Source organism: Pseudomicrostroma glucosiphilum (assembly GCF_003144135.1).
Source record: "Pseudomicrostroma glucosiphilum strain MCA 4718 unplaced genomic scaffold BCV69scaffold_11, whole genome shotgun sequence".
NCBI classification, from domain to species: Eukaryota; Fungi; Basidiomycota; class Exobasidiomycetes; order Microstromatales; family Microstromataceae; genus Microstroma; species Microstroma glucosiphilum.
The window spans coordinates 568,564-587,969 of NW_020289923.1; the positions used below are offsets into that span (position 1 = coordinate 568,564).

Consider the following 19,406-nt stretch of genomic DNA (forward strand, 5'->3'; position numbering starts at 1 on the left):
GGTACGCCTGTCTCATTCGCTCATGGCTCCTTGCACATTCCCATCTCTACTCATATCGCCTATCAATCCGATCCCTCATCATCAGCATTAGCATCATTTACTCCCCTCTCCTCTCTTCCGTCTGTCTTCTGTGCATCTTCCTCCCCTCAATCCGAGCCTGTCTCCTCTCGGACTTTAGATCCGAAGCAAGCGTGCGTAGACTAGACGCGGCAAACGATCGGCCGGCCGAAGAGGCAAGATGACCTCCACCTCGCTTCCCGCAGGATGCGAGGCCGACTGCCGGGAGAGTAAGCTGATGCTGCAGACTCCATGCTGAGCGTCCGTGTGTGCGTTGCCGTGATGCCCCTGGTAGATTGACGACTCAGCTCTTTCCTTCCCTTCCTTCCTCTTGCTACAATTGACGCTTAGTATCTCCCCAAGCTACGTTGAGAGTAAGTTCAAGCAAAATGTCGATCCCACAGGAGAAGACAAATGTTAAGATCGTGAGTGCTGGAGCTAGCGAGGTGGTGAGAGGGACAAGAAGGAGGAAGGACGTCGCTGACTAGTAGTGCATTCTTTCCTGTGCAATGCCAGGTGTTCGGCACGATGACCTTTGGTCGTGAGGGTGAGTCGACTATGTACACCTGTCCAATCGGGTGTACCTGATACTGACTCCTTTTGTCTTCTCCTCTCCTCTCCTCTACCAGGCGTGGAGCAATCTCGAGTCCACTCCCTCAAGGACTGCCAAGCCATCCTGGATGTCTTCAAGCAACATGGACACATCGAGCTCGACACAGCTCGCATGTACGGTTCCGGTAGCAGTGAAGAGTACCTTCGCGATATGGGCGTTGAAGCTCAAGGATTCAAGGTGGCTACCAAGGTCTTCCCTTCTGCTCGCATGCCTGGTCGACCTGGAGATTGGACACCCTATGATCACACTACTGATGGTGTGCAGAGGGCTCACAGTGACTCTTCCAAGGCTCTTGGCACAGACAAGGTAGATCTCTACTACCTTCATGCCCCCGATCGTGAAGTCAAGTTCGAAGAAACGCTCGCTGCCATTAATGATCTGCACAAAGCTGGTCACTTCTCCCGCTTTGGAATATCAAATTACAAGGCTGAAGAAGTAGAGGAGATCATCTCCATCTGTGACCAAAAAGGTTATGTCAAGCCATCCGTCTACCAAGGTTTGTACAATTCCATTGCTCGTAGTGCAGAAAAGGAATTGATTCCCGTACTGCGCAAGCATGGATTGAGCTACTATTGCTATAATCCCCTCGGTGGTGGATTCTTTACTGGTGCTATTACCGCACCTGACGATAAAGTGGAGAGTGGAAGTAGATTCGATGCGACGAAATGGCAAGGAGCATCCTACAGAAAGCGCTACTATCGAGACGAGTACTTCAAGGCTCTCAAGGTCGTCAGGGCCGCTTCTGAAAAGGCGGGATTGACAATGGCAGAAGTTGCACTGAGGTGGATGCAGCACCACTCGGCCCTCTCTACCAAGGAGCATGGAGACGCCATCATCATTGGTGCTTCCTCTCTCAAACACATCGAGGCTAATTTGGTAGACTTTGAGAAGGGACCTTTGCCACAGGAAGTAGTACAGGCAGTGGATGAGGCGTGGAAGATTGTAGAGCCCAACGCTCCTCCTTACCACTTCTGATCGGCAGGATGAGAATCCACAATATATTGAATACCAAAACGGGAAATGAACGATGCAAGTTCGCAAAAGAAATTGCAGATGAGATCGTTGCTTTCACTGTGCATTGCTAAAGTTACTACGAAACGCCGAGACAGGTAACAATGATGAGACGTAGAACCTCTGAATCGTCCACTTTTTCCTCCAAGCAGTTGCCTTGTCTGCTTACCTGCAAGTGCCTTTGTGAGAGAATGTCGCTTTCTCCTTACCGCCACTGCTTCAGATGCCCAAGAAGCTCCTCCGCTTCCCTGAACCCTCCCTTTCGCCTCCCTCTCTGAACGTGCTACTCCTCGATTCGTAAGAAGGCAAGGCCGTCATTCCTTCGACGACGGTATATCCATCTCCCCAACTCGCCGTGTCAGACCTGCCAGCACTGCCACTGCCATGTCCATTTCCTCTAGCTTCACTATCCCCCGCACCTGCACCCGCACCAGCAGTGCCTACACCCCCGAACTTCTTGACCTCGATTGTGCCTGCGAGGTCCGGCCCTGAATAAGCCATAAGCGGCCAGTGAGGGTGGAAGGCAATGGACGCCATTGCAGGTGTGAAGCAGGAGAGGGGTTGGTCGAGCATAGCCGGTGGGAGTAGAGCGCTCTGCTGGCCTCTTGCTCCACCCTGCGCCAGCTGCGAGTGGGCATGATGATGTTGCTGATGTGCATGAGCATGGGCATGGGAGTGGGAGTGGGAACCCTGGTGATGCTGCTGCGAAGAGTGGTTCAGAGCAGCTGCGGCGGGACTGTTGGCTGAAAAGTGGCGCACGATGGGAGCACTGCCGCCTAGAGGCTTGGAGGGCTCGGTGAAAGAGGCGTGGTGAATCGTCTGAGGTGTAGAGCCGTTCCATGTTGAAGGGCCGTTCCTCGTCTGTCGTGGTGTAGAGGCAGCAGCAAAGACCTGGGCCCGCTCGTGGACTGCGAATGAGGAGAGCTTGCCTCTGAGTTGACCTCCTAGATTCGCCTTTGAGATAGAGGAGCGTCCTCTGATATCCCACAGGCGGACTTCTGAGTCATCGCTCGCTGAGACAAGCTCGCGGTTGCTATGCTTTTGCAGGTGAACCTTGTGGACCCAAGTGCGATGCTCGGTCCAGAGCCGGACAAGACTGGCCTCGGGTGGATTACGACGATCGTAGACTCCCACTGTTCCATCACCAAAACCAGCGACAAAGATGTGTCCAATGTCCGCCTCGGAAGAGATGGAAGTGACGCAACTCGACACCCGAGTAGGGATATCGCAGACGCACAGCTCGCGATGAGCGTCCCAAACTCGAATGACACGACTGTCACCACCGGCCAAGAGGTGGCCAGTGACTTGCTGCCAGTCTGCTACAAGACCACTGGGGAAGTGACTCCGCACCAGATCAGGCAGAGCACGGAAGGAGCTGATCAACTCTGGTCCGCGAGTGTCAGGGATCCAAGTAGGACGATCGTAGTCTCGATAGATGCGCACGTCACCCTCTGCAGATCCCACGAGGAGCAACCCATCGGCCTCTTCATTGATGAAGAGTGTCGATGTGATGTTGGTGCCCAACGGGTTGCCATTGTGGAACCTACTCAACAGTCGAGCTTTTTCCCAGTCCCAGACAGACACGACATCCCGCTCGCTTGCAGTCACGAGGTGATTCTCGAATTGATGCATCACCATCTGATAAGGCGGCGCTCCATTCCTCATCGTCGAGACCGGCTTGGACCACGCATTCTTCGAAGCAGGCTCAGCTTGCGCCTGTGAGTCGCTCAAGATGCGCTCATTGCGTTGCCTCTTCCACGTCTGGACATTGTATTTGACACTACCCGGCTCCTCGGCCTCTGCAGGCTTCATCTGGGGCTCGCGATAGTACTCGCTGCACCAGCTGAACAGCCGGCTCTTGAGGGGCAATGTGTCTCGAATGTCGTCATTGCCCAGACCAGGATCAGTGAGGAGGACCTTCATCGCAGACCGACCATTGTTCGGGCTTGTCATTGGAGTGCTGCCAGCGGAGGAGCTGCCTAAGGATGGATCCGCGGCTAGAGAAGCTCGATTCCGGAAGCGCTGGAGGTCGACTGAGATCAGCGCTGCGAGGGCATCCGCTACCCGCACATCGAAGACGGAACCTCGACGACTGTCCTCCCTCTCTGGAGTCCCATTGCCTGCAGGTCCAGTGCCTGCCTTGCTGCCCCCAGTGGGCGTGTTGCGCCCACTGTTTGCCGCGGACGGCGAACGTCCAGGAACTTGCTGAGTCTGTCGTCGAGCGATATGAGCTAGACTCTCTGCCGAGGCCGAACGACGTGCTAGCAGCGCAGCGGCACTGTTAGCGCTGCTTCCACCAGTCGGGGAAGTGGGTGTTGATGCTCCTTCTCGTAGAGCATGCAGGGACGCCTCGCCTGCTTTGTGTGTGAAGGGAGAGACATAGCCTCTCACATTGAAGCGAGGCGCTGGAATGCGGGGCGTCGCAGCTGGGCTGTATGGACGCTGACCGGCTGTAGGACCACCCTCGGCGGGCGAGCCGGGGTCAGGCGAAGGAATGGGGCTAGAGGGGCGAGAATATCCAAGGGTAGCAATGGTCTTGACCGTCTGTGCAAATGATGGCGCTCTCTTAGGTTGATATGGCAATTGACGGTTACTTGCACCATTGCTTCCTGAGGAGCCGGACGCATCGACATCGCCGAAGGTGGTGCCGTGAGGGCTGACCAACCCCTCAGACGCCGAGGGCATGCCGTAGGCAGTAGGGGAAGGAGGTGCAAATGCAAAGTAGCCATCGTTGTCGCCGTTGCTCACGACAGTGGGCAAGACGATGCGGTTCAAGGAGGCATCGTGCGCGCCCAATGACAAACCAGCGAATCTGTTGACTGCACTTTCGCCTGAGCGAGCAACGTCGCTTTCGAGCAGAAGGGCCAGAATGTAGTCGACGACAGTCTTTGCCATCGATGCTACTTCGACGTGACTGTCGGCAGCTAGGTCAAGCAGGGAGGCAAACAGAGTGGAGAACGCTGGCACATTGCCGATGTCTTCCTCAGTCAGTCCCTCCTCGAGAGCGAGCTTGCTCAGCACTCTTGAGAGCGTAGGATCGTCTCCTGTCTCTTCCTCGCCTGGCATGGAATCGGTCTTTCCAGAGTGTTGAGACTCACCAACACCCTCTTCCACAACATCGAGACCTCGCATGCTTGAGCCACCCTTTGCAGAGTCGGGACCGTTTGCAGTAGGCTGCTTCTTGCCTCTGCGCACTTCGCGCTCTTCTGCATCGAAATAGAGATATGCGGCGAGGACAAAGAAGCCCTTGTACTCCCTCACAACTGCGCTCAGGGCTACGACGACTTCCTTGCGGACCATTGGAGAAGAGTCACCACGTGCAGAGAGCATCGCAATGGCGATACCGAGCTCGAGGCTGCGCTGCGCAGACTCTTCAAGGTGGAGAGCCGAGCCGGTGCCCAGACACCTCTGCCTCGGTCCACCGCTGCCACCGGGTCTATTTGAGCTAGAGCTCGAGGCGGCAGTGGTGCCCATCGAAGAGACAGGATCAAAAGGATCCACGCTGCTGCCGCTTGCTCCAAGTAGAGTACCCAGAGCATACAAAACGGCCGCTCTAACTTCAGGACTGACATCGCCGAGCATATAGCAGAGTTTGCCATGAGCATCCTTCTTGATCCCCAGCGCTTTGCCCTCATCGCTTCCATCCCAGAGCTGCGCCAAACACAGTGCGCTCCATTGTCTCAGGAGGAAATCATCATCTTCGAGGTGTTCCAGGCAGGAGTCCATTGCATCTGTCTGCTGCAGACATGCCTGCTGGCCAGCTGGGAAGTCTTGACAGAAGACCGAAAGGATGAAGGCGCACATGGCTCTGTGCTCGCTGACGTTCGGAATGGGCAGTGAGGTCTGGCCCCCCTGCCCACCCTGTCCTCCGGCCTGAGGTTGTTGGAAGGGACTGAGGACGCCAACAAAGTAGATGAAGCCATTGTCCCTCAGCAGATCGTTTTGACAAGATCGATCCACCGCCAGGATACGAGCCCAAATGTAGATCAACACAGGCTTGAGATCGACAGCTGGGGACTGCAGTAGCTTGAGGACATAAGGGAAGATTCCGATGCTGAGCGCAAGATTGACGGCACGTGGTCCCAGGTCGAGGAACTGGCTCAGAAGGATGAGAGCCCGCAGACGATGCACTTGACTCAGAAGAACTTGCAGGACGATCGGCAGCTGATCGGGAGGATCCAGGACATGACGCGTACTGTCTTCGTCGTTGAGCCCATCTCCTGCTGCGTCTACGAGATCATCGCGTATCCCTCGGAAGGCGTCAACCCTTCTGCGCCTTCCTTGCCTGCTGACACCCCCTTGGCCAAGCCAGACTTCGAAAGCCTTCAGCTGCTCACTGAAGAAAGTACTGTGACGATACTCGAACGCCGCGAGCTTGAGATCCATGGGTGGTCCCCCTTCATCTGCTATCCTCTGAGCCTTCTCCTTCTCGAGAAGTGTCGGTAGCTGCGCGAGGCACTGATCGACAGCAAGGTCCCAACTGCTCCAGAGGGGGTGGTTGTGGGTAGCCGGTAACTGCGGGTGGCTCATCGGCGTGCAGTGGTAGAAGCGCATGATCCTCTCTGCTAGCAGGAAATTGCGCAGGAGAGCGGCGACCATCAAGTCGTCTCGGAAGAGCCTTCGGAAGATAGCCCGAGGAAGGACTGTCCAGGCAATGGTATCCGTGATAGCTGTGAAGATCCAATTCAGCTCGCCTAGAGGTGTCCGGCGATCTTGCAGCCTGCCAGGGATGTTCATGACCATGTCGACATTGAGCTTCGATGGCAGAGGGTTCTGCAATACGAACCACCGCAACGAGATCTCGATGGGCGAGGTAAGGCAGCAGGTGAAAAGGTCGGCTGGCAGCTCTGGGTTCATCGGTAGGATCTCGTCAGGAGCGCAAGCTGCCAGATGTATGCTTTCCCGTAGCGGGAAGTGCGTCTCGCTCTGCTCCTTGTCCCTATCTCTTCCACCTCCTCCCGCCTTTGCCTCCTCTTCCGCTCTCCGATCGGCGAGCTTTTTGAAGTTGACGACTACATTTCCCGCAGCACTGGCATCCCAGACGAAGATGCATGGGTTGCCCAGCCAAGCTTGCAGGTCGTACAGCGTAACGGGAATGTACTGCGTGTATGCCTTGTTGAAGACCCAAATCTCTCCGCCAGGGGTGGGCTTGGGTACTCCATATCCATTGTAGTAGAAGAGCACCCTCTCGTCTTTCGCCGTCCGACGCAAAGCAGTACAGAAGCGCTTCGTCTCCTCTACAATGGGATCGAGGTATTGCTTGTACCTCGTCTTCATGCTCAGTGTCTCGAACTGGGCTTGCAGATTCTTCCCGATAGCTGGCAGAGCTTTGGACACTTCCAAGCTAGATGGGTCCATCCAGCAGATGAGCTTTGAGCACGGGTTCGTCTTGGATACATCAGGAGGGTCGACGCCGATGTTGAGACACATGACCAGTGCGGCGGTGACTGTCCGTAGTCGCTCCCTCATCCTCCAATCAGGCAGGTCTAATGTGGAGCGAGATTTTGGGTTGCCTCCCGTGAGGTGGCGTTTGGAGTACCAATGGGTCATATAGGCAGACTGATGAGGGAGTAAGACCGGCGGAGGTGTTTGAAAGGGAGAGCGTGAGTCCAAGGCTTTGAGCCCGTGAGGCTTGCCATACTACTTACCTCTGTAACCGCATAGTCTTCCGGCTCTGGCTGTAGCAAGTTGCCATGCCGCCTGCCGCTACTTGTGGAAAGATCATCGTCATCGTCATCATCTGCTGTCATCTCCTCTGCTCCATCTTCGCTGTCGTTGTCGTGGTACATTCCGCCATTGGCAATGAGGTAGGACTCGCCATAGCTCGAATCTCCTACAGCATAAGGCATTACAGAGGACGAGTCTGCTGCCGTGTGCGCGTATTGGCCGCCTTGAGAGGGATGGGCGAAGTGTCCGCTAGACATGATAGTGAGGTTGCGAGGGTCTAGAGGCGAATGAGAGGAGCGATGCGAAGAGGAAGGCGGGCCGGCAGAGGTAGAAGGGTCAGCCGAGGATGTATTCGAATGCCGGTCGTGAGGGGTCTGATGATGATGATGATGGTGATGAAGTTGGCCGGAAGAATGCTCGTGCTGCTTCTGCCGTTTCATCGGTGAAGACTGTTGATGATGCCCTGAAGCGGATCGGGCAGGAGCAGGCCCGGCGCCGGCAGAAGAGTAGGAGGATTCGGAGGGGAAGTGATGCTGACCTCCATTACTCGATCCGCCGCCGCCTGGGCCTGTGCGGGTGCGTTGTGACCTCGGTGACGCTGTTGCCATGACTATTGGCACTCGAGTCCGCAGCAGCAGCGCATCAGGTAGAGTGGTCTGGGCAATGGAATGTGAGCCCGCTTGAGGAAGAGAGGAGCAGCGTAAGTAAGAGGAGGAGCGGCTGACGTGCGAACAGGAAGCAATGGTCCAGGCGCCCGTCTACCGATCCACCTACGCTGGTCAGGGCGTGCGAGTGGCCGGGGCGGGCGTCCAAGCGGGGAGGGCAGATTGGCAGATGCGCGCGGTCCAGCCCAGATTCACACTCCGACCCACATCCTCCTCCTCTCAGTCTTCCCCACTTCCGCTCCGCCGGTCCGGGAAAATAATTGCAAAGGCAGACAGACGGAAACAGAGACTCACCACCACGACCACCTTCAGCATACACAGATACCAACAGCCTAGACTGCCTCGACGATGCGGCTGCCACGCCGTCATCCATTCGCCTCCCATGGCGGACAGGCAGAGGTGTCTCACCTCTATGCGCTCTTTTACCCATCAGCCGCCGTACCGCACTACGAAGCCGATGCACAGCGAGCTCACGGCGTGCACCTCGTGCAATCCCTCTACCTCGCCAAGGGTGGCTGTCCGGTAGCCATCGAATGCACCTCTTCCCTCGTCTCTTCTCTGCTACTCGATCATCAGCTCACAGGTCATGCAGCTGTCGACGCTGGGCCTCTGACCCCACCTCCGGCCATCTCCCTTGCTGTGCGCCAGACGCTCACCCTCTCCCTCATCCGCCTAGTCAATACTCTAGCCGACTCACTGCAAAAGGGCGCATTCGCTAGGTCAATCGCCTCGATAGCAGAGCGCGAGCTCGGTCTGCCACAGTGGTTCGTCGAGTTCCGGCATAGGGGAACGCACGAGGAGTTGCCCAGCTTAGAGATCTGCAGGGAAGTCGTGGGGAGCGCATTGGCTTGGATAGAGGGAGCTTACTGGCTACCCACGCTGAGAGACGCAGAGAGGCGGAGGGTTAGAGCTCTCGACAGAAGGAGTCAGGGATCTACTTCAGACCTCACAGGAGCCTTCCAATTGCCTGAGAAGCCCAAGGATGCTAGTGCACAAGTTCAACATCCGTCAGGCAGTGGCAGCACCCTCCTCTTCCCTTCCTCAGCCTCACAAGTAGCGTCCAGCTCCCTCACGCCAGCCGAGAAGCTGCAGCGGAACCACACCCCCACATTGCACGGTATCTTACGGAACTACAAGCGCCTCTCGAAACTGCTGGTGAGAGACGAGTCCCTTCGAGGTAGGAGCCGAGCAGAGATGCACGGCATCTACCGAGACCTAGACAACTGGGTCCAAGCGGCCCGGAGAGATGTGGGCGAGGGTTACCGCACGACAACGCTCACACGAGGTATGAACCAATCTGGTTCACGCAGACAGGTCGGTTGGGCGAACGAGGACGAAGACGAGAGCGACTCAGAGCAAGACGAGGAGTCACGTGGAAATGTCCGACCAGGAGACCCGACTCTTGATTGTCTCATCAGGGTGCTGCTCTCCTCAACAGAAGGAGTCGGTCTGATACCACTTTCGAAGAACAAGCGGGCAAAAAGGGCGAGAGGTCAGGAAGAAGGCGGTGAGGCACTGCCCAGTCTTCCGGAAGAGCTGCTCATGGCGTGGAGCGGACTCCTGAATCACTTAGGCAAGGGTGATCCCGCAGGCGAGTTCAGTTTCATCGAAAGCTGGCTGCAAAGTATGATCGAGCTCCTTCTCGGCACCTCAGTCACTGCGCAGGGCGACCTCGCAGAGTCTCCAGGCACGCAAATGGACACTTCCTCCCGCCTTACGCTGCTAGCCTGGATCAGATTCATCCTCGACGCCCTCTCTTTTACCGCCACACCTCCATCCGGTCCTCCTGCATCGGCAAACGACGAAGTCATCTCTCTCCGCCTCTGCATCTGCGCCCGTCTCCTCCGATCAAGATCTGGGAAAGATCACGAGCAAGACAAGGAGAAGGAGAAGCAGGTTTTCCTCCTCTCCCTCGCCGAGAAGCTCCTCCTCCAGCGCGGAGTCTCCTCCCAATCTCAAGCACAGGAGCAGGCGAGCTTGGCGGCACTACTGCGTGATGTGACTGCCAGGCTGGATCTGGCGACGCGTGGAAGGCTGCAGACCCTCATGGAGCTGCTGCCCCCGGTCAGTTCACTGCCTGAGGAGCAGGGGAAGGGGGAGAGCGAAGTCACTGGTGGGGCAGAGGGAGCAAGGAAGAAACGGCGCCTCCCCACGCAAGGGTCAGGTGAAGAAGACTCCTTTCCCCTGATGAAAGGGTTTGAGGAAATGGACTCGGGTGCACTACCGGCACCTCCGTCTGAAGTCCCGACTGGAGATGCCACAACAATCGATGTCGATCCGAGGACAAGTGTGGGCGCAGTAGATGGAGGCAGCGTTGGTGATGAGTCGCTCATGGATGAAATGGAGCGACGCTGGCGCCAAGTCCTCGCCTCCTCCTCTTCCTCCTCCACCACAGCCTCTGCCACAGCAGCCCCCGTGACCTCTACTCTGCCTCCACCAAGTGCGACCAAGTCTCTCCCGCCGCCTCGGGAGGAAGACGACTCGCCGCCTAGGTCTAGGTCTCCTGCCACCACGACCACTCCTCCAGCTTCAGCTGTTCCACCATCAGCTTCCCCAAGCGCTAGGTCTGCTGCGCCCGCTGCGCACGCCCCTCCCCTTCCCCTTCCCCTGCCCAAAGGCTGGTCTCTCTTCCCCTTGGAGGAGGAATGGCGCGCTACACCCATTGGAATGATCCGTCTTAGGAAGGGAGTGAGAGAGGGAGAGGAAGGAGAGGAGGGACAAAGAGAGAAGGAGGGAAGAGCAGTCGTTCCGGATTTCCATGGCCTGTTGACTGGAGGAGGAACAAGAGTAGGGACAGGAGGGACAAGGGAGGAGATGGCGCTATGATCTTTTGCTTCCCGAGGAAGGAAGGACGATGGACGTTCTTAATAAAGTGTAGTCTACAGCGATGCACTCCGCACGGGGCAATTTCGTCCTTGTCGATGTGAATCGATTGCATTTCACACCTCCCGCGAGTCATCGCATCTACAAACTTCAATCCTTTTGTGATCATTACCTCTCCACCTCTACATCTTCTTCTTCCTCTTCGCAAAGGACGCCGCCATCCCCACCGCCGTCGCAGGGGGTACAGGTACGTCTCTAAAGCTCCTCGTGAGGAGGTTGACGGCGGAGCCTGCAAAGAGGGCTAGGAGGGTCGAGGTGAAGATGCTGTGTTGGGGAGTGGACAGGGGAGGATGAAGGCAAGGGAGGAGGGAGAGGGGGGGAGAGGGGGGGAGAGGGGAGACCCGATCAGTTTTTGGCGAGGGAGGAATGGCGGAGATCGGAAGAGGGAGGTGAGACTTACATGACGTCTGAGAAGTACGGCAAGGCAACGAGGAGAAAGGACAAAGAACAGTCAGTACTGCGTCTGCTCAAAGGTCTGAGTCATGTCGCGAGGGCCGGTGCTGCTACCACTCACTGTACGGCATGCTGAAATCGGGTACGGCCAGCTCTACTAGTCCCACTTCAGTCTTGAAGATGCTCCTCTGTCCTCCTTCTGTCAACCTTACCCTTCTCCTCTTGAAAGTCTCCCCTCGCTCTCCACTCTTTTCCCCCTCCACACGATCCTCCATCTCCTTCTCATTGTCGTCCTCATCATCCACCACTTCCCAAGCCGTGCCCGCTCCCGTCTCCAACCCCCTATGCGCATCAGGGTTGTGTTCCTCATACCTGATAACCTCTCTCCCTACGCTCATCTCCCAACTCAACTCACTCCCTGCTGGGATGCGTAACTCCATTTCCAACACTCCTGCCCTCACGCGCGGGATAGAGGGCGTAAAGTGCAGGTGCAGGAGGGATTTGGAGGGCGAGGTAAAGTCGCTTTCGAATCTGATGAAGGGACTTGCAGGATCCGAGGCGAGGGGTAGGGGTACAATACTTAGCTGCGCAGAGGGGAGCGAGGGGAGTAGCCACCATGGGAGCGTCTCGCGATATACCACCCGCCGTGAGGTGTCAGGTCGATCGTTGCGTATCCGTAGTGAGAAGGTAGAGTGAGTGAGAGAGGAAGAGACGTACGACCGAGAGACGTGCAGAGTGTGATCTTGCACTGCTGGGGAGGAAGAGTAGTTGTAGTAACCTTCGTCGGGCCAGCTGAGGGAGACGTCCAGCCCAGAGGCGCGGCCGCCCTGTGGTGGGTGAACGTATGCGGGGAGGGCGGCAGATGTGGTGAGATAGCGCAGAGAGCCCTCACGACTCAGAGCATTTGCTATGCCGAGAGAAGAGTCGGAGAGAGCAGGTGGCGGTATGCTGCCATCATCTTCGTCCTCCTCGTCTTGCACATCTTCATCGGCGTCATTGGCGTGCGCCAAGAGAGCAGGTTGCACTTCGTACGTCGGCGATAGTCCTTCTTGAAGCGAAACATCCTCTTTCGGAGGCGCCAAGAGACTAACAAAGCTCTCCTTTGCCAGTGGACAAGCCGTCGCCAGTGGCCTGCCGAACATGGCGTTCATGGAAAAGTCTAGCAGGAAGAGAAGAGTCTTGCGGTCAGCTCTTGCGTCTATTCCCTGCGGCTACACCCCATATTCTACTCACCTCTCTTGCCATTCTGAACCACACCATTCCAGACACTTCCCACCCTCATCTCCACCTCCCACCCCCTCTGACCCACGCCAGTCCTCCTGACCACCAACTCTACTCCATGCCACTCCTGTTCCAACCATTTGTGCGGTGCAAGCAGCGATGCCAGACCTGCATTCGCACGACAGGGGAGCAGCGTCAACATTCTGTAGAGGACTTCGGTGCAGGGTGTCTCAGGGATGGAGAGCGTGTAGAGCAGGTCGTCATTTCTGCTGTCTCCGTTTCCTCTACCGCGACTAGAGTCGTAGAGGGATCGGGAGAGACTCAGGGGCGAGGTGATGGCTTCTTTTGATCCCGAGGCAGATAGTGTAGAGCAGAAGTGGCCTGCGAGGGAAGCCAGGAGATCGTGGAAGGTATCTTTACCATCTTGTACTTGTCGGGCTCTCCGTGACTCCACGGTCGAGGCATTGAGCGCAGCGCTTGCTGCCCATGTGGGAGGAGCAGTATATCTCACCCATGCCTCGACTCCACTTGCAACGGCTCTACTTCCCCACTCGTGCCCCTGCTCAAGGAAAGTGGGCATCCCCCACCTTGCATGATTCCATCTTCCCTTGTTGAAGGCGAGGTGGAGCTCCTTGACATGCAGAGGTGAGAAGTGCAGTAGAGTGAGGAGGGAAGGCGGGAGGAGGTGGAAGGAGACGCCATCCTCCGATTCCGGCGAGAAGGGATCTACTTGGGAGGAGAGGGTGAAGGTGAAGGTAGACTGGACTCGACCGAGGGGAAGAGGCCGCAGATGTAGGGATTCGGTGAAGTCGTCGTTGAGGTTTAGTGGGGAGGAGGCCGCACACCGTGTCAGAAGAATCAGGAGGAGAGTGAAGGGGTAGAGGGCCAGCAGGCGAGGCCGCGTCATGGGATCAGTCGAGGCGACGGCAGCAGCAGCGATACTTCTGGGAGCATCTGAATCTGCCAATGTGTCTGCTAGAGGAGAGATATGAAGAGGTGAAGTGGTGAGGATGGGAGGAGGAGGAGGAGGAGGAGGAGTGGAGAGCAACACCTGCAATTCACACTCTTCCGTCTCTCCGCTTCCGACGTCCGACATCCGCGGTCGAGCCAGGCAGACAAAGCATGAACTCACTGCGCCTCCCCTCAAGGGATCCTACCATCCACCATTGACCACCGCTGACTCGCCCTTCGAGTAGATCATGGCAGACGCCGCAGCCCCCAGCGCAGGAGGAAAAGGCACACCCTCGCTCCTGACACCATCCACGCCGTCTCTGCCCATTACGACCACCCCTTCTCCCTCCTCGCACGACCACTCCTCTTCCTCCCCCTCCAACCAGCAACAGCAGCAGCAGCAACAACAACAACAACTCATCCCCCCAACCTCCCTCCCCGCCCTCTCCCTTTACACTCAACGTGACACTTCTAAAGTCCTCGTCAAGTTCAAGGCGATTGGAGCTGCGCCCATCATGAAGAATAACAGTTTTAGGATTACAGCCTTCAATAAATTTCATGCGGTGGTGGTGTTCTTGAGGAATCAATTGGGGGAGAAGACGGGAGGTGGAGGAACGCTGGTGAGTTGTTGGCGGTGAGGCGATGGGTGAAGGTTTGAACGAGGGGCTGATAAGGGTTTGCGATCTTTGACTTGGTCTCTCCCAGTTCCTGTACATCAACAATTCCTTTGCTCCTTCCTTGGACGATACAGTCGGCAACCTCTTCCGGGTGAGTACGGAGCCCTTATGCCCACGTAGCTTTCATTGACACCGTCCCCTCTCTTACACGTTTCTCTGACATTGACAGTGCTTTGGCACAGATGGACACCTGATAGTCAACTACTCTACCACCCCTGCCTTTGGCTAAGGCTAAAGTGGGCCGAATGACTCCTCCCCGCTGCTGCTGCTCCATCGGCCGCCTGTACTTGTACCCGTACCTATCCTTTCCTGCTGACGAGAGCGCTCGGCTTGTAACATCAATCAATACCACATTAGATGACACAGAGAGATAAACGGGTGGCTATCATTGCGCTCACATAGAGGAAGAAGAGAAGGACAACCGCACTGCCTGAAGGGTTCACTTCCCAATGACCCCACTGGCCCACGTACGCTCCGAACCTCCAATTCCCAATCTCATGAAACCACACCTGCCCACCTTCCACCACCAGGCTGGTTAGCATTCCCGTCCACGCTCACATAGGCCCAGCAGCCGTGGCCCTCTGTCTGATCTCCTCCTTTTGACGCCGTGCAATGTCCCCAAAGCACGAAGCGCAGATGTGGTGAGCCAGCTTAGGATTACCACATGCTTGGCAGTGCACGAAGTCTAGCGTTGGCAAGGGGGAATGAGCAAGGGGAGAGAGAAGGTGAGTGTGAGTGTGCTTTCTTCACAGTAGAGCAGAGACTGAAGGACAAGGACTCACCTACACGATCCTTGAGTCCCTTGTTGGCAGCCCTCATCCTCTTCCTCGAATGGCTGACCTTCTTCTTCGGCACGGCATTCAAGAATCCATCCCACTTCAGCGGATCTGTCTCCTCTTGACCATCCTGCTGTTGCTCCTCTTCTGCTTGCTTTGAAAGAGAGGAAGAGGAAGACGATCCTACTTCGGCTGCGAGTGCTAGTGCGGGCGAGGGATACGATGGTCTCTCGAAGAAGTTGGGGAGACGAGGTAGAGCAAAAGAGATGCGCAGCGAATAGGAGGAAGTGACGGGGATGAGGAGAGAGGAGGCAGAGGAAGAGGAGCTTGAAGCGAAAGAAGAGGCATGACGGATAGCGCTACTGCTACTACTGCTGCCGCTGCCGCTGCTGCTGCTCGTGCTGGCGGAAGCGAAAGACTGTCTTGCGAGTGAGCTGGTAGCTCTTGCTGTCCTGGTTGTGAAGAGCGACATGGTGTTGTGGCACTGTCGGATAAGGGACGATGGATGGGGGGATTGAAGTGAGGTGAGGTGATCGGAATGATTGACCTTCGGAAAGCGTCGTCTTCCGTCAAAATCGCTGCCTGGGCAGATTGCGCTGCGCTGTGCCTCGACTCCCCGCCAGTCCGCCTCGGCGGGGGAAACACAGTGGAGTTGCGACTGAGGAATGCCTCAACATCACCTCGAGGCGCTTGCCAGTCTACCATCCTCCCTTGTCACTCTCTGGCTGTGACGGCATTTCCAATCATGTCGTACTACAGCAGTCCAGCCTCTACCTCCTCGGCGATCAACGCCTCCGCCTCTTCCTCCTCCAGCATCAAGGACCGTACCTCTGAATTCCGCTCCTATCTCTCACACCACCTCGCCTCCCAATCCACCAACAGCGGGGGCGCATCCACCTCTGCTCCCAAGACCCGCCCCCCGCCAGCCACCAAGGGAGAATTTGCAAAGCGAGCAGCAGCCATCGGAAAAGACATCTCCGATACCACGGTCAAGCTGGGACGGCTGGCGGAGCTGGCAAAGAAGAAGAGCTTGTTCGATGATCGTCCAGTGGAGATTTCGGAGCTGACCTATATCATCAAGCATGACTTGGCAGCTATCAATCGGCAATTGGCCGATCTGCAGGCTCACTCCAAAAGTGGCAAGGCAGGGCAGGGCAAGGACAACAAGAAAGGAAAGGACAGGGCGGAGGAGCACAGAGGGAATGTGGTGACGCTGTTGCAGAGTAATCTAGCGAATGCCACGACGGCATTCCAGGATGTACTGGAGGTCAGGACACAAGTGAGTCGGCGTTCTTTGGGAGTGTGATAGAGCCGCGATTGAGAGAGTTTTGAGATGCTGAACATCGCCCCTCAATGACACCTCCAGAACATGAAGGCCTCGAGGGATCGCTCAGAACAGTTCGCTTACGGAGGAGCTTCATCTGGTATGGCTCCAGGCGAGCAGTCAGGTGAGCATCGAGCAAGGCGCAGCTGCCAATCTCCTCAATCTTCTTCATTCTTCGCTCTCTTGCAAACAGCAGCGATCGAAGCTTACCTCCCTCGTCTACCCGACTTGTCCGCCATCCATCTCACTCGCTCGCTCACTCACTCGCAGTCCTTCGCTCCCGTCTCCCACCTGCTCCCTCATCTCGACCAGACTCACCTCTATACAACCCTGGGCGTACACGGCCACCGCAAGCAGCAGCAGCTCGAGATCAAATTGGTGGCTCCACTCTGAATGTGGATGATGGGTACGACCCCAAGAGGAAGACCAAGGCGGGAGGGTATCAAGCCCTGCCGCCGGGGGAAGGGTCGGGAGAAGCGGGAGGTGGTGGGAATGATGACTTCCTGGCTCTGAACATGGGCGGGGGGCAGCAGGATCAATTTATGCAGATGCAGTTGCAAGAGAATGGCGATGTAAGTTGGCGCAGCTAGGAGCGTGGAGAGTATTGTAGGAGCGGTGGCCAAAACCTGACCTCTTGCTGCCTACCCTCCCACAACAGTCGGCCTACATGCAGCAGCGCTCCACGGCCATCGAATCCATCGAGTCTACCATTTCAGAGCTGGGCCAAATCTTCTCCCAGCTAGCACACATGGTCGCCGAGCAGCGAGAGACGGTGCAGCGCATCGACGACAATATCATGGACGTGGCGGACAATGTGTCTGGAGCACAGAGGGAGCTGCTCAAGTATTATAATAGCGTAGCGAGTAATAGGTGGTTGATGTTTAAGATTTTTGGAGTGAGTAGTGGGGCAGGTGGTAGGATCAGTGAGGCGAGAAGAGCTGGGGAGAGTGGGAGGGACAAAAAGCTGACCGCTCCGTATCTCTCGTTCTCTCCCACCTCGGCATCCTCGGCTCTGCTCCTGTCTGCTCCCTTTTCTCCTTCCTACCTTGCAGGTCCTCATCGTCTTCTTCCTCCTGTTCATCCTAGTCTCATAGACTGGCCCGTCGGCGTCGGGATCGGCCCGCTCGCCTGCCTGGCTTGTGGGACTCACGCGCCACGCCATGTATTGTGCAACGTAGCAAGCGAAGCGGGGCCTTTTTGCCTTTCTGCCTTTCTGCCTTTCTGCCTTTCTGCCTTTCTGCCTGCCTTCTGCCTGCCAAGAAAATCAATCCGATCTCACTTGTCACATTTCGAAGATACACAGAGACGCGCTAAGCAGCAGCAGTAGCAGCAGTAGCAGCAGGAGCAGCAGTAGCAGCAGGAGCAGCAGTAGCAGCACTGTCGCCCAGTCTTCGCCCTCCCTCGTTCTTTTCCTTCCTTCCTTCCTTCCTTCCTTCTTGGCACCCAAACACTCTTTCCCACGCTCTCCCACGCTCCCACGCTACCTTCATTCCTTCTTGCTTCTTGCTGCTTGCTGCTTGCATCTTGCTTCTTGCTTCTTGCTTCTTGCTTCTTGCTTCTTGCTATCGCTATCGCTACCTCGCTTCCTCGCTTCCAATCGACCGTCGAGCGTCGAGGGTCGGACGTTGAGCGTCGAGCGTCGGGCGTCGGATACCGGGTATGAACCGCCGGATCGTGGAGAGCCGAGCTGAGCGCTGATTGCTGATCGCGGAGCGCCGATTGATGGTTGCCGAGGGATGAGAGATGAGAGTTGAGATGTGAGCGTGGGTGGGGTTCGGGGGGCGAGTTCGGGAGCGGGGCGTCATGACCATCTGGGCGTATCGTCAATCAGGAGAGAGCATCGAAATCGAGACCCTGCTTGCATGCATGCTGGGATTGATTCTATTCAAGACCGAATCTTGGTGCATCGGTGAATCTGTACATCTATGCATCGGTGAATCTCTGCATACGAACAGACGAGCATGGGAGCGTGTGAATGCGCGTGATTGTATTTGCATTTGTATTTGTACGTGTGTGTATCATCTTCACTCTCGTTCTGCTGTTCAGTGCTGATCTGATTAGCCCTGTAGGAAGGAAGGATGAATGCCACTATCGGGCCCTTTTCTTGCTCTTTTTCTTTCTCTTTTTCCCCTTTTTCAAATCTTGGCGGGTATGTACCCACGCACGCTGCGCTCCACCGATCCGCCGTTGCGCCGGCGGCATCGGTCGAATCTTTCCGAAGAAGGATGGAAGTGTAGGGTAGGGTAGGACCCTCTGGTTCCATCTGCTGAAAGATGCCTGCGTTGGCTGTGCGTCAGAGATGCACACACACACACACGCAAGCACACGCACACGCACGCGCGCGTGTAGGTTGAGGCCCTGCATTTGAGTGTGCATTGAGTGCTTCCCTCTGCAAAGTGAGGAGGAAACGGCGCGAATCAAGGCGAAGCACTGCCAAGCCGGCGGGCATTTGCCGAGACGACGACGACGTCTGGGGCTTCCAGTCTTCCAGTGCTACTCTACTCGTGGGTAAGAAAGAACGTCCTTGCTCGAAAAGGTCGCGTCTTCGTTTTGCTCTTGCTCTTTGTCTAGGATGAGTGTGCTGAGCGAGCCATTTGCCATTGGCGATTGTCGATTGTCGAGGGGTTTGCACTGCACTGTCCCACCATTGTGACCTCGGTCGATGCCTAGCAGAGCAAGTGTTGGACGCGAAGGAAATAGGGGGGCGGAGAGCGGAGCTAGACAGGGATGGGGGCAGAGCAAGAGAGAGAGAGAGGCGCCAATTGAGATCGGCGGGGCCTCGCTTGCATGGGCTGCTTGTTTCTGCCTGCCCTCTGCTCTTGCGACGTGTACCTCTGTGTACTTGGGGGCACGGCAAGAGTGTGGGCAGTCTACCAGCATCGGGTCAGGGTCCTTCTTCTTCATCTTCATAGGCATTTGCTTTTCCTCGCCCCATGTCCCAGTGCACTCCAGTCGCGTCGCTGGGTTAGACCCGGGCGCGTGGCTGCACCTCGGCATCGAGGCGAGGGCGGACGTGTTGGACCCCCGAGGCAGACGCACTCAGCCCAGCCCAGCCGAGGGCGACAATGACACCGGGGCCGCCGGGCTGCCTCCTGCCTCCGTCTCGGGACTGGACTGGACTGCCCACTCGCTCCCAACCCCCTCGCCGCCGATGCCATGGAAGTCAGC

General features: G+C 56.7%; 8 protein-coding genes across 8 annotated transcripts; 4 read left to right on the plus strand and 4 right to left on the minus strand.

Moving 5' to 3' along the window:
• Positions 1 to 132: 132 nt before the first annotated feature.
• BCV69DRAFT_42801 (Aldo/keto reductase) lies at positions 133 to 1,773 on the plus strand. Its single transcript, XM_025495271.1, has 3 exons — positions 133 to 482; positions 574 to 604; positions 687 to 1,773. The coding sequence occupies exons 1-3, from the start codon at positions 447 to 449 to the stop codon at positions 1,643 to 1,645; spliced, it is 1,026 nt and encodes a 341-aa protein (XP_025346722.1). The 5' UTR covers positions 133 to 446; the 3' UTR covers positions 1,646 to 1,773.
• Positions 1,774 to 1,900: 127 nt separating this feature from the next.
• On the minus strand, positions 1,901 to 7,233 carry BCV69DRAFT_290858 (hypothetical protein; the record flags this gene model as incomplete). Its single annotated transcript, XM_025493730.1, has 4 exons — positions 1,901 to 2,383; positions 2,441 to 3,801; positions 4,129 to 4,740; positions 4,780 to 7,233. Coding segments are annotated over 4 exons (4,910 nt in total), but the record flags the coding sequence as incomplete, so codon positions are not given.
• A 1,063-nt stretch (positions 7,234 to 8,296) lies between these two features.
• BCV69DRAFT_43279 (Las1-domain-containing protein) lies at positions 8,297 to 11,119 on the plus strand. Its single transcript, XM_025495272.1, has 2 exons — positions 8,297 to 9,909; positions 10,717 to 11,119. The coding sequence occupies exons 1-2, from the start codon at positions 8,362 to 8,364 to the stop codon at positions 10,837 to 10,839; spliced, it is 1,671 nt and encodes a 556-aa protein (XP_025346724.1). The 5' UTR covers positions 8,297 to 8,361; the 3' UTR covers positions 10,840 to 11,119.
• BCV69DRAFT_284194 (hypothetical protein) lies at positions 10,767 to 13,525 on the minus strand. Its single transcript, XM_025492961.1, has 3 exons — positions 12,523 to 13,525; positions 11,411 to 12,448; positions 10,767 to 11,125 (listed from the first exon to the last, which is right to left on the minus strand). The coding sequence occupies exons 1-3, from the start codon at positions 13,415 to 13,417 to the stop codon at positions 11,019 to 11,021; spliced, it is 2,040 nt and encodes a 679-aa protein (XP_025346725.1). The 5' UTR covers positions 13,418 to 13,525; the 3' UTR covers positions 10,767 to 11,018.
• Positions 13,526 to 13,656: 131 nt separating this feature from the next.
• Positions 13,657 to 14,505, plus strand: BCV69DRAFT_284196 (APG12-domain-containing protein). Its single transcript, XM_025492962.1, has 3 exons — positions 13,657 to 14,081; positions 14,167 to 14,229; positions 14,308 to 14,505. Exons 1-3 carry the CDS (start codon positions 13,710 to 13,712, stop codon positions 14,365 to 14,367), a joined length of 495 nt encoding a protein of 164 aa, XP_025346726.1. The 5' UTR covers positions 13,657 to 13,709; the 3' UTR covers positions 14,368 to 14,505.
• Positions 14,506 to 14,734: 229 nt separating this feature from the next.
• Positions 14,735 to 15,005, minus strand: BCV69DRAFT_237307 (hypothetical protein; the record flags this gene model as incomplete). Its single annotated transcript, XM_025489940.1, has 2 exons — positions 14,735 to 14,823; positions 14,921 to 15,005. Coding segments are annotated over 2 exons (174 nt in total), but the record flags the coding sequence as incomplete, so codon positions are not given.
• Positions 15,006 to 15,260: 255 nt separating this feature from the next.
• BCV69DRAFT_288023 (t-SNARE) lies at positions 15,261 to 17,332 on the plus strand (the record flags this gene model as incomplete). The annotated part of the gene is made up of 6 exons (XM_025493601.1): positions 15,261 to 15,343; positions 15,728 to 16,193; positions 16,281 to 16,362; positions 16,509 to 16,810; positions 16,897 to 17,133; positions 17,291 to 17,332. 6 exons carry the CDS (start codon positions 15,261 to 15,263, stop codon positions 17,330 to 17,332), a joined length of 1,212 nt encoding a protein of 403 aa, XP_025346728.1.
• Positions 17,333 to 18,616: 1,284 nt separating this feature from the next.
• On the minus strand, positions 18,617 to 19,406 carry BCV69DRAFT_43379 (hypothetical protein). The gene has a single exon (XM_025495273.1). It carries the CDS (start codon positions 19,233 to 19,235, stop codon positions 18,732 to 18,734), a length of 504 nt encoding a protein of 167 aa, XP_025346729.1. The 5' UTR covers positions 19,236 to 19,406; the 3' UTR covers positions 18,617 to 18,731.